Source organism: Telmatherina bonti (assembly GCF_933228915.1).
Source record: "Telmatherina bonti genome assembly, chromosome: 13".
Lineage (NCBI taxonomy): Eukaryota > Metazoa > Chordata > Actinopteri > Atheriniformes > Telmatherinidae > Telmatherina > Telmatherina bonti.
In genome coordinates, this window is record NC_136611.1 from 27,068,514 (window position 1) to 27,080,795 (window position 12,282).

General features: G+C 41.0%; 1 protein-coding gene across 1 annotated transcript; it reads left to right on the forward strand.

The window, feature by feature from the left end:
• Window positions 1-2,688: 2,688 nt before the first annotated feature.
• rflna (refilin A) lies at window positions 2,689-9,231 on the forward strand. Its single transcript, XM_079250888.1, has 4 exons — window positions 2,689-2,892; window positions 3,014-3,389; window positions 7,190-7,299; window positions 7,399-9,231. Exons 2-4 carry the CDS (start codon window positions 3,171-3,173, stop codon window positions 7,730-7,732), a joined length of 663 nt encoding a protein of 220 aa, XP_079107014.1. The 5' UTR covers window positions 2,689-2,892; window positions 3,014-3,170; the 3' UTR covers window positions 7,733-9,231.
• Window positions 9,232-12,282: the final 3,051 nt, after the last annotated feature.

The following is a 12,282-nucleotide window of genomic DNA, read 5'->3' on the forward strand; positions in this document are numbered from 1 at the left end:
CTCTGTACTAGCTTTTATTTGCTTATTTTTGCAGGGCTGCTGTTGACAGGACAACAGTATGAACCGAGGGCAACAGCATGCACATCAGCATGAGTTTGAGGGGCAACAAGGACTCGTTTCTTTTTCCCGTGGCGACCTAAATGACTGCAGCCTGCTCGTATGTGCACTCAGGTCTACTTTGTCTGCTCTGTCTGTGTGTGATTATGTGCGAGCTGTGCATGCACAACTCATTTGGTCGCTGGTGGATGGTGTTCCCACCCATACCCACCCTGTCCTGAAATATACAAGGCAGGATAGTTACAGACACACAAAGTGAAACACACATATAGCTCATGAAAAATAACCATAGCCATCTTATAATCATCCTCTTACTGACTAAATACTATGTTCACCCAAAAGCAGCTGATTCCTCATTTAATAATCTACGATCTGAAAAAACATGATTGCTTCTGAAGATTGTTGCGTAACTTTAACAAGATGACGTTTTATATTAGAAGAGGTGAAATACCAGTTTTTTTTACCTGAATAAAAAAATGTTTACATCAGTAATAGCTGTTAAAGTGCACGGTTATAATAATAATCCTTATACAGATGATGTAACTTTGTACGGCAGTGAAGTTTCTCTCAGACACACTTTATGAACAGTCTGCCTGTCTTTACCAGGAAATGTCTAACACCTACATTTTTCCACATCACCAAAACAAAGCAGTGTCACAATGCATGGTTACCATTCATAAGGCAACTTATTACTTACTAGCCTGTAGGTTAGCAGAGGTTTGCTTCCTCCTGACATGACCTAGAACCAGAAATAATATAACCATGTATGATTTTTATAACCATATATTTAGTAACATTTAAAAATAAGCATGTATATAAATTATGTCCCGAATAATGTTTATTTCATGCTTTAACTAAATTCCAACCAAATGGGTCTTGAAAGCAGGTTTCTTACAGTAACAGCTGCATCTACCCCTCTTTTACACCTTTATGAGCATTTGTGATCTTATCAGCAGCATCAAACATGTGCATCATGTGGAACGTGCACATTAAGACGGACGCAGCGAGACTTCACATTTCTCTGTCTTTGCAAAGCAAGGTACTGAAAGTCAACATCATTTTGTGGTGAGACAGAAGATGCATGTCCTAACTTGAAAAGAGACATTGTTGGAATCTTTATAATGAAACTGCAGGTTTTTTGTTTTTTTTATATGAATGAATTCTGATGTGAAACTGAGGATGCCCTCCATGGATCATGGTTTTAACTGGTTAGCTTGAGCTGCACATCACTACATTCACAGAGGCAGCTGTGCACCTCTTTACTGCCTCACGATTACTGTGGTTTGATTCAGCTTTCTGCAGCTTTTTCTGTCTTTTCTGGCATGTTTCTTTCTTTTTCCTGTTTTCAAACTGGAAACATCTAAACAGTCTGAAACTGACCCTCCTTCTAAGAAAGATAAATAAATAAAAAGTTCCTGACAAACGTGAAAAAGTCAGTACTACACTGTGGGGAAAAGAAGAGAGCCGCCTGCTGCTACGCAGACTGGTGTAATGAATCTGCAGCCTGGTGTTCCTGTCAGTCTGGAGCTTCAGTGTGAGATGGTTTGGTTAATGAGTGGATTTTGTTTAGTGCAGAGTTTATGTAGCTAATATCCTTCATATTTCAGTAATTTGCTGGTAGTCTGTCAGAACAGCCAGAGCTTGGTGTATTCAGTGGATGACTTGGTTTGCTATATGCCTGAGGTTTTTAGCTCTGGTTTCAAGCAGCAGGGGTTACATGCAAATACGGCTGGACAAAAAAAAAAAGTTAAAAAGAAACAGCAACATAGATGCCAATACATATTTTATGCTGCTGTTTCTAATTCAGTATGTTCAGTGACTGCGTTGGACGGGCTATTAAAAAAGTTAGAGCATTGACTGAAGTGCACACACTCCTTCAGGCACCACAAAGTGTGTCTTTCTTTCACTGCTTTCACATCTGCAGCCCTGCAAACATCATTGTGTCTACCTGGGGGTCAACTAGTGCAGAGTCATGTGACCTGTGACAGAAGTCTCACCCATTGAAAAATGATATTATTATTTCACAATTGCTTGTTTAGGAGTTTACTAAAGTCAGAAAAATAAAGCTGGATGGTTCAGTTATTTATTAAATAATAACTTGTTATTAAAACTGTTCACCAATATAATACATGAATAAAGATTCAGGCTAGCCACAATTAACAACAACAGCTTAATAATCATTGTTTATTTACCACCTGATAACTACTGGTGTAAAAGTAACTGCAAATTAGCAGATTTTACATTCAACTGGTAAATTCATCACTATTATCAAGTAACAAGTTGCTACTTATATTTCCAGTTGGGTTGGTCCCACGTACAGGTAATTATTATATATAATAAATGCTCAGCTGATATGTCTGAACTGGGACCAGCCCAGCAGCTGCAGCAGGTAGGAGATTGGCTGCGTTGCAGAGCCAACCACTGCACAGCGGGAGAGAAGGGACGTGCTCGCCCCTGTTGGCTGTGCGTGGAAGTGGTCCAGATCATAAGGCTTGGACTAGGTCCAGGTGAGGAAAAAAAAACAGAAAGGGGGTGGGGGGGCTGGCAGGATCATCAAGAGGGAGCTCTCCACTGGAGCGCGCGCACACACAGCACGCAGACATTTAAACAGAGCAAAGCAGAGAAGAGAAGTTCTCATCCAGATCGGCGCCAGACGCGCAGTCGGCTCTGCTTCCTTCTGAGGATTTTACTATTTTCTTTGGTATTTACATTTTGGATCTCTAATAATAATTAACACTGTAGCCAAATCTCTTGTGTTTGTTGGAGTTTCTTCAAGATTTCCTGAAAGTTTTTTTAAAACTCTCCAAGTTGAAGGGGATCGTCTCCAACGCGCAGGTACAGCAGTTTTACGCTTGATTTACTTGAGGATGTTTGTTCAATGAGTTTTGTTCACAGCTAATGGTTTAATGGTTAAATGTCGTGTCTTGATCTTTTCCCATTCTTTTTTTGCCCTCAGAAATCCCAGATCAGGAGTGGAAAAGCTTTCCCCGGGATTGTTTCTTGTCAACGCAGCAGTGCGCAGCGGCTTGGAGCGCTTCGTGGAAGAATAAAAGTTGTCAGTGGGACTCGGTCTAAGGTGGTTGTTTTTTTTTTTTACTGGAGCCGTCCCAGAAATGGTGGGGCACCTACATTTACAAGCGATGGATGATAGTCTGAAAGGAAAAAACCGGGAAGGACTACTCGACAGCCCGGATTCGGGGCTGCCGCCGAGTCCCAGTCCGCCCTTCTGCTCTCTGTCTCCGGGTCTGATCGAGTCGCGCTCCGGCAGCTGCACGACGCCTGTCGAGAGCCAGCATGGAGATTACAAAAAGGAAAGCAGGGAGGGCAAACTGGTAAGAAAGCTTCACTTTAGTTTCTCACCTGAATAGTTTTTATGTTCAGAATAATTTGGTGGCTTCGTTGAGCTTTTCATTCTTTAAAAACAAATGGGACTTGATAGCAAATAAAGTCTCTGCCCAGAGACAAACTGAAAATCTGTGAGCATTTTTAGTCTTCGGCCAGATTCAGATCAGTCTCTCTCACACAACATCTGGAAGCTGTCTCTCCCAGTAGGAATTCCTCAGTTGCAGAGCTCTGATGTTGCACTGTGCTGGGGATGCCACTGGCCCTCATTAAGAGGTTACAGAAAAGTGGACTTTTCCTCTCTGCAGTGCCTCAGCTGGCCTTTTACTACACATGTGTCACAGAGCCCGGTGACTTTGTAGCGTGGGCCCAGCTGTGTCTCCAAATAAGGGCCCAGAAACTCTCAAAGGGCATTTTTGAGTATTTTTGAGGGGTTTCAGCAGGATGAATATTGTTATTTCAGTAGCATATCAGTTGGCAAATAACTGCACCACAATCACTCTTGGTGTTATCAGGATTTTTTTTTTTTATCAGGATTTTGTCCCACCTCTTAGGCACAGGCAATAAAAATGGCATCATATTTGTGACATCTTGTTATGGATTTACACGGTGGACAGCCTAGCCTTTTATGTTGAGTACAGGCCAGACTCTCAGACACAAAAACCTTAAAGTAGCACTCTGCTGCAGGTCTGTTTTAAAAACCAGTTTAATTGGGCTAAATGGTTCTAAACCGGGACTATATGGTATTTTCCAAACCTGTTTGGCTTGTGACTTTTTTTAAAAGAGAAACAGCAGCAGTTCAGTGTCATCATGCTGCCTGTATTTTAGTTATTTGACCAAAGAAAGATTCTCTTTTACTTTCAGATTTTCAAACTGAGCTAAGAGAACAACATGAGACATTACCAGACATACCTTTTCAAGCCTAGTTTGTTTTTAGTCAATTTTCTATCATTGCTGAAGACAAAAAAAGCTAAGTCATAACATATGAGTTGAAAGATTATGACTAAAAGTCAAGATGTAAAACGGCTGGGTATGTAAGACTCAAAGTAAAAGAAAATACACAAACAATTTATTCCAAATATATTTTAGCCTTGTGATGGTCTCACGAGGGTGAACCTGCCTCTCACCCAACGATTACCGGGAAAGGCTCCAGCTTCCCCATGACCCCTGATTAGACTAAGAAAATGGATGGATATATGGGACGCTTGCAGATGACTCTGCATGTGTATTCATATGCAGAAACCAGCTTCAGTCAGTTCCTGCTCAGAGGTTCTTAACAACATCACTTGTTTGTGGTCACATTTTTCATTCTGAACAGCGTTCTTCATTAGCGGCAACATGAACACAGAGCTACGAGATAAAGAAATCCATCCAAATAGTTGGTTTCCCTTTCTGTAATATTAACTTGTATTTATCAGAAGAACCTTTTCTAGATCAATATTGGCAAATGTATTGTGTTTAATTGTTTTTCACATGATAACTGCCTCTGAATGAAACATCCTGCTCTGACCTGTGTGTCACATGCGACACGGCTGATTTAAGTTCAAATCATTTTCAAGTCACACCCATTTCCAAGACTATTTAGAACATGTCTGCACAGGTCAGTGTGGCTTGAAGGAGACTTCAGAAAGGCAATGCTGAGTCCTGGCAGTTGCATTGTTTTGCACAAGCCTGACACACACACACACACACACACACACACACACACACACACACACACACACACACACACACCCAAATGAGAGAAAAAATATCCTCTAATCCTCTGGGAGTTAAGATTAACAGAACCCCTTTTAGTCTCAGTTTTTCTTTCAAAGATGTGCTCCTCTCTGCAAACGTCCTGTGCATGTGCTGTTTTCCTTCTTTCCAAGTCTATTTTTGTGTTGTTTTGTATGCTACCTTAGAACAATCCTCCAGCTCTATTTTGGGGTGCAGGAGGCTTGTTAGAGCAGCAGCAGACTGTTGCGTAAGTGTTTGATGACCTCTCACTTCTAAATTAAACAGGGATAAATGCTCAGACTGCCTGTCTGCTTTCAAACTTGTTTCATCTTAGAAAGATGCTGAATAATGATTGTTAAGCATGCCTTTTCTTTGTTTGTCTTCTTTTTTACAAGTTTAGAAATTGAAGAAAAAGGATTGCATTGCATGAACAATATGCACGTGGTCATGTAATCATGATAAAGTTGAGTCCAGTGTAAGGAGATGGCTCAGCTACCACAGAGACAGAGAGGAGGCAGATCCTATGACCTCTTCTATATCCGCCTCACTGTGTGACACAGATGCATTCCCATTAACATGCATACATGTACAGGATGTTAAGTTCCAGGCTTTGCCATAACAAACAGCCAGCAGCTGGAAACCCGTGTCCGAGTTGGCGTTTCTCTCAGTAACTCTGCATTGTACATTGTGTGGGCTGCTCAGCTGCAGACTATTTCTTCTGTGTTCATGCTTTGTGTGTTTGTTGGGGGATATTCTTGGCCCTCCTGCCTGGAGTATCTGCCTTGCAGACATTGCCAGAGCTCTCTGCAGACACCTGGGATACCCTCTGTGCTGAGGCAGGATAGGGGAAAGACAATTGCACAGCGTGTCCGGGTTGTGAGGGAGCAGGGACAGAAAATGAGCGACCTGCAGATTCATCTCATTCAGATCTGCGTTGCAAAACTAACAGCTGTGCAAGTTCAGTGCCTCGGTGTGCGCAGATGATGGTGGGCTGGAGGTAAGACGAGCTACACGTAGTCTGCTGCGTCCTTGGCCTGCTCTTGCGCGTCCCCTCCAGTGGCATGTGCAGTCAGACTGCAGCATGTGACAGCCTCCCCTGTAACGTGAGAGGTGGAGGAGTTCTGGTTGAGGAGCCGTTTGATTCAGATTGGGTGGTTGGTGTTTGGAAACACACCTGTGGAGATTACAGCCAGTCACAGCCTTTGCTTCAGGTGCTGCTGTGTGTTTTCTTACGGTTTCAGAGAGGACGGTGCTGATGGTTAAGGGTTAGAGTCCAAACAGAGCTGCTGTTAACAGTTGGGTAACTTCAACACAAGCTGAAAATCTTCAGTTCTGTCCGTGAAAAACAGATGATGTGGGGAGACTTTCTAGGTGTTTATACCTACTTGATCGATCAAATAACAGCAGATTAAGCAGCCATTGAAATATAATATGCTGCCCGTGTAGCTTGGTTAAACTAAAGTGATTTAAAACTTGACTCCTGACCTCCTCTCCAGATCCTGGCTTTGTCCCTTCACTATCACCTCGCTAACATTTTCAAACAGTGTCATCTTCACGCAGCTGAGCTACCAGCACCTCCATATCCTGGGTCTGTTTTTGTCTCCTCCCCTTTTTCCCTCTAACAACTTTAAGCCTGTTGTCCTAACACATCCACGAACACACACACACACACACAGGCGGTGTCTGGCTCACACGTCTCTATCCTGAACTGCAGAGGAATGCAGTGAGAAAGGTTTTCCACCAACAACTTACTCGGCTGGACCCATGCAGCGTAATTATTTGAATTAAAACAGGAGTCTTGCCCTGACTGCTGTGATTTATGCCTAACTGTTGTTGCAGTAACAGTCAAACCATCGATAAGGCGCTTTCACACGAGGGAGGATCAAGCGTGTTTTCCCTGAGAGGGTGGGGTCTGCAGTGGTTTTAATATGGGTTGCTGGCTCTGTTGAAACCCCCTTCAACAATGCTGGCATTTTGTAAAGTGGAGTTCCTTTAAAGGGCGCGTTGCAGGCCGTGCAGGATGTTGTGCACGTTGCTGTGAGATTGTAACTCTTGCGTTTCCTTTGTGCAGCTGCCCTACCTGCTGCTGAACTCTACAGGAACAGACCCAAAGACTCGCATGCACCCCGTGTTCTTCGGAGAGAGCATCGAAGTCAAACCCAAACCAGAGCAAGAGATCAAGTAAGACGTTCCTGACGTGCTGTTTGCTTCAAGCCCCTTTTCACAGCTGCTGATCAGGTTCGGTCGAATTTCTGTAACATCTGCCGACCTTCTTTCCAGGTGCAACTCCAAAGTCAAGTACGACTCCGACAAGCATTACAGAGACCGGGTGTTGTGCGCCCCCGTTGCCACACCCACCTCCTTCAGCGAGACAGTGGTGGCGGTGCGGAACTGCACCTGGAGGAGCTACAAGACCCAGGTGTACCTGGAGCCACGGCAGAAGCCCATCAGCTACCAGAGCACCACTATTATCTACCCAAAACACGCCAAGAACACTTATCGTACCACACTCAACTACAACGCCACAAGCTCCCGCCGCTGGTTCGTCTCCACGGTGCAGCTGGAGTCCAGCGAGGACATCAGCCCCTGTATCATCTACACAGAAGACCTGTAGAGCCCAGACTCTTAGAGGGCTGCATGGCGATCATCTTTACTTTACTTTTCTTTTACTTTTTTGGTTTGTTTTTGTTTTTTTATGGAGGACAAGGAACTTGGAAATGTCCACACTGAAAGGGAAGTACTGGGAGCCCCGACAAACCCTTCTTTGAAACTCTGGGAACCAGTCACCTGGGCGTATTCAGATTTTCTGCTGTTGCAGTTTTTTAAAGGGCTGCTGGTCCTTTTGGCAAGTTAAAGCTGCACCTCACCAGTTTAATGTCTTATTTTATTCAAGAGCTGGCAAAGTGGGAGCCTCTGCTTCGGGTGGGATTGTGGCCTCAGTGAAGGTAACAATCAGGTCATAGATGTCTGTGTGTACAGGGAAAAGTAAAGAAGGGAAAAAAAAAAGACCCGTCATGGATTTCAGCCCAGTCACACCAATGCAAAGCTGTCTAAATATAGCTTTATTGCACTTGTTTTCTATATGTCACAGTTCTCTCAGAGGACTTGCCGTTGCGGTGGGGAATTTCTGTGCTGCATCTGAAAAATTGGACCAAAGATAGTTTGAAGAGTTTATTTCCCTCTAGTGAGACAGAAAGCTCGCAGCACGCCACACATCATCAGCTCGCTTCGTTTGGTAGGAAGACCGATTAGAACAAGACAGAAAAAGCTGTCTGAAAAGTCCCCTGAAAAATGTGTAAAATATTCAGCCATGGCAGAAAACAGCAGCTGTTAGCTGGGAATACTTCAGGATTCGGCTTTTTATGTGAACAGGTTTTTGTTGGAGTTTTAATCGATGCTGAAGACCCGCAGATCAAAAACCAAAAGATGATATGTAGAGAGTAAAATACAAAAACAGAAATACTTAGTTTTTAGTCAGTAGATGTAGTTAAACTTAGAAAGTGTAATTAATCTGAACAGCGTGGGTTCTGCAGGCAGAGGATGGAGGAGAACAAGGCCTTCCAGAGAGGTGGCAACCTTTTGTTTGTCTTCAATCAGTGCAGCGACTCATTTCTAATCTGCCTGAGCGCCAAATGGGGGAGTTTACCGCTGTAGAAAAAAACTAGACAATCAGAGGGAAGTAGTTAGCCCCTCCCTGACTCAAACTGCTCTCTGTAGTCATCTGCAAGTCAAAAGCAAGAAGCATTTCCAGCTGGAGTTTGTTTGGTGGCTTCGTGCTACGAGACAAGTCTGCTTCAGCTCTGTCTCCAAACATGGCCGACACTCCTCTGGATGGGGTGGAAACCAGACATTTGAAAGGTTTTATTCTGCAACAACATCTGTAATGCAACACTGAGGCAGACGTAAAGCCGTACCATCACCTGACTGCAGCTGACTTTACCATTAGGTCTAACACTACTAGAAAATCTCATTTGTGTTTCATCACATGTATATCTGGAGTATTTCATGCTGTTTTCTGATCTAAACATTTTGTCACCAGGATTAGATCAAACTTCTGTTTCAAGTCATGACAACACATTAGATTCCCTGTTGATGATGTAAGAATATTTTTCCACTGCATTTTGTGTCTGTCTTATCTATCTGTTGATACATACTCTGCCAGTCAAAAGTTTGGACACTTTCCTGTTGGATTTACAGAAGTGTGTTGAGACTTTTGACTGGTACAAGGACTGTGTGTGTGTATATATATATATATATATATATATATATATATATATATATATATATATATATATATATATATATATATATATATATATACATATACACATATGGAATATATATTTGCTGAACGTGGCAAATATTGAAACTTGTGACTTTACCTCAAATTTCCTTTGGTATCTCATTTGTCTCATTGCATATTAGTATTCCTGATTTTCAGTGAAAGTCTTGTGCTCTTGATTTATTTCATAGTCTGATGTTCCCTCCAGTTCAGAGGAGAGCTGGAGGGACTGGAACTGGAGGCTGATGCCGAGACAGTGCATCTGTACTTATAGAGGGGTGTTAAAGAGGGAAAAACAGTATGTAGTGTGTGAAAGAGTGACAAGGGAAGACCTGCTCTGTGAAAACAAAGAAAAGAGAGAGAGAGAGATAATTTTAGATGAGATATGGAAATAGTTGCAAAATAACTTTTTCTACAAAAACCGTGAAAAAGTGGGAGTTGGTTTGGACGAGTGATGTGTTGATGGTCTGTGAAAAGTCTGAGGATGATGAGAGAAAGTTGATGGGTGTCAAGTTTAATGCTTTGGTGGTTTAATGTGTGATACTTTTGTGTTTTCTAACACTTGATTTTACTTACGTATTGTAAAATATTCTCCTATTGTATATGTGGCATCAAGGCACTTCATAATTCTCTTTATATTTTTGTACGTCAATCATTTTCTGTTCTGATCAAAGAAAATTATTTAAAAAGATGTATATCCTAAATAAAAAGAAAGACATTTCCCAAACACTCACACTTTCTTTTGGACTTGTTTCTTCGACCTCTTCTTTTTCGTTCAGATTTTTTTATACTCCTCTGTTCACAGCGTTTTTTTTTTTGTCATTCTAAAAGAGAAAAGTTGTCAGGAGACAGCCGGACCACAAGGCTCACAAGGTACACCTTTTAATCTAGCATGAATCAAGAATGAAAGAAAACACACTTTCATTCTAAATGAAACGATTGTTCAGTGTTTTTCACTTTCCACTATTGTGAGCTGTGCCCCCCCTCCCCCCCGCAAAAAGCAATGAACACAAGAACACAGACTGTATATTAAGGTGCCAGTCGTCATGTATGCACAGGATTAAATATCAGGCTGCAACTAAAATAACAGCAGCTCCTGCAGCCAGCATTGCTGCAGGGTTTTGAAGCGGTGCCTCGGGGTTTCTCTACAGCAGCTCACGTCATTCAGCACCCCAGCTGTGTCTGCTGGATAAAGCCAAAGGTGCCCCCTGATGGCAAGACTGTAAACGGGTCCAAACACTTCTCTGTTTAACAAAGTCCTGTTTCCTCTGAGTAAATCTGTTCAGCTTTGTTGACCAAGCAAACCTCAGGAGGTGAGAATCAACAGATTATGCAGGTTTATTTTAAACAAACTTCAACTTGATGAATGCACAAACTGAGCTGCAGGATCGAATCGCTTTAGCTCCATGTGAATGGATATAACACACTAGTAGGATGAGAGAAGTATTTCTAAAAACTAGTACATATTACTGCTTAAAGTCTCTTAATACATAAATTAAATTGAATTGGAATTATTATCAGGTTGACTTTTTAATACTTATTGTCTTTAGATAGTAAAAAAAAAAAAAAAAAAAAAAAAGTATGTAAAAATATTTAGTGCATTTTTAGTCCCTGCAGTTTGGGAAGATTTGTTTATTAACCCTTTCATGCATAGTGGCCATATAGTGGGCACCTATCTTTTTTCTTGCATATTAATGAATGAAGAGGGTATTTTGTGTAAATAAACCACTTTAGTGGATGTTAGTGAGTCATCCAAAACGTTTCCACTCACTGAAGAATAAATAAGTATATAATTGAACATAAGGTAATTATGCAAGTTTGCCTATGTGATAAATAGGAAAAGAAAATGATCGCTATATTTGATAAAATATTTGCATAATACTACATATTTTATAAATATTTTATAGAATATATTAAAATAAATCATAAATCATGATCAATTCTAAGTATCACTAATTTTAAAAAAGTATCATTGCATTCGTCTATAGAGGAAAAATAATGTATTTGAAAAATGTTGCAGTTTTTTAAAAAAAATAATTCATGCATGAAAGACTTGTCTGTTTGAGGTACAGACTTGAAATAAACTGAATACATGTCATTTCATTTGTTTAAGTATTTTTACTTTAATAGTCATCATAGATAAGTAAAAATACAAAAAAATCCATCCCTGTCAGAGTGCAGCATTTTTCTTTAACCCTTATGATGTATTCTGTTTATTCTTGTCCAAAACAAACAGAAAGACACGGAGAAACATTTTTCTTGGGCCTTTTTGTTACTGTGGAAGTTAAAGGGTTAAAAAGTAAAGGAAAATGATCATGGATGCATTAATGTGTAATCTGGGTTTAGGCTTCAGCTGGTAGCACTTGTTCTCATTTTAATATTTTACAGCTGCCGGGTCATTCAGTCTCAGCAATCTTCATCTCAGAAAAGGAACCGGATATAAATCTGTAACAAAGAAACTAAAATGGTCTGGATGTGAGGAGAACTTAAAGCACATGTCACTTATTGTTTAAACTAAATCCTGCAGATGTTTGTTTCTTTTAACTAAGAACTAAACTTTCTTTTTTTGTCACTTATTGTGAACCTTATTGTTAGATTAGAAGCTCTGCTGATAAAATGATTCCCATGTTATCATAATAAAGAATATTATTGAAACAAAAATTCTGGATCCAGGCGGTGAACCGGATCACCCTGAGAAACTTGTTGCTGTTTCTATTTCTTTGGGTTCATTTAACATTTAATCAGAATCCTTTCAGAACTTTTTGTGACATGACATGGACTCACAGCGCCCCCTGCTGGAGATTAACCATCATTACAGCAGATTAATCAACTTTTCAAATAAAGCAAATATTCAGACCAACAAATGAGTCTGACACCATGAG

Bases quoted from the DNA above. Each gene is read 5' to 3' on its own strand.
- rflna (XM_079250888.1), top strand. From the start codon at position 3,171: ATGGTGGGGCACCTACATTTACAAGCGATGGATGATAGTCTGAAAGGA. The intron at 3,390-7,189 runs GTAAGAAAGCTT...TCCTTTGTGCAG, and splicing joins AAAGCAGGGAGGGCAAACTG to CTGCCCTACCTGCTGCTGAA. The intron at 7,300-7,398 runs GTAAGACGTTCC...CCTTCTTTCCAG, and splicing joins AAACCAGAGCAAGAGATCAA to GTGCAACTCCAAAGTCAAGT.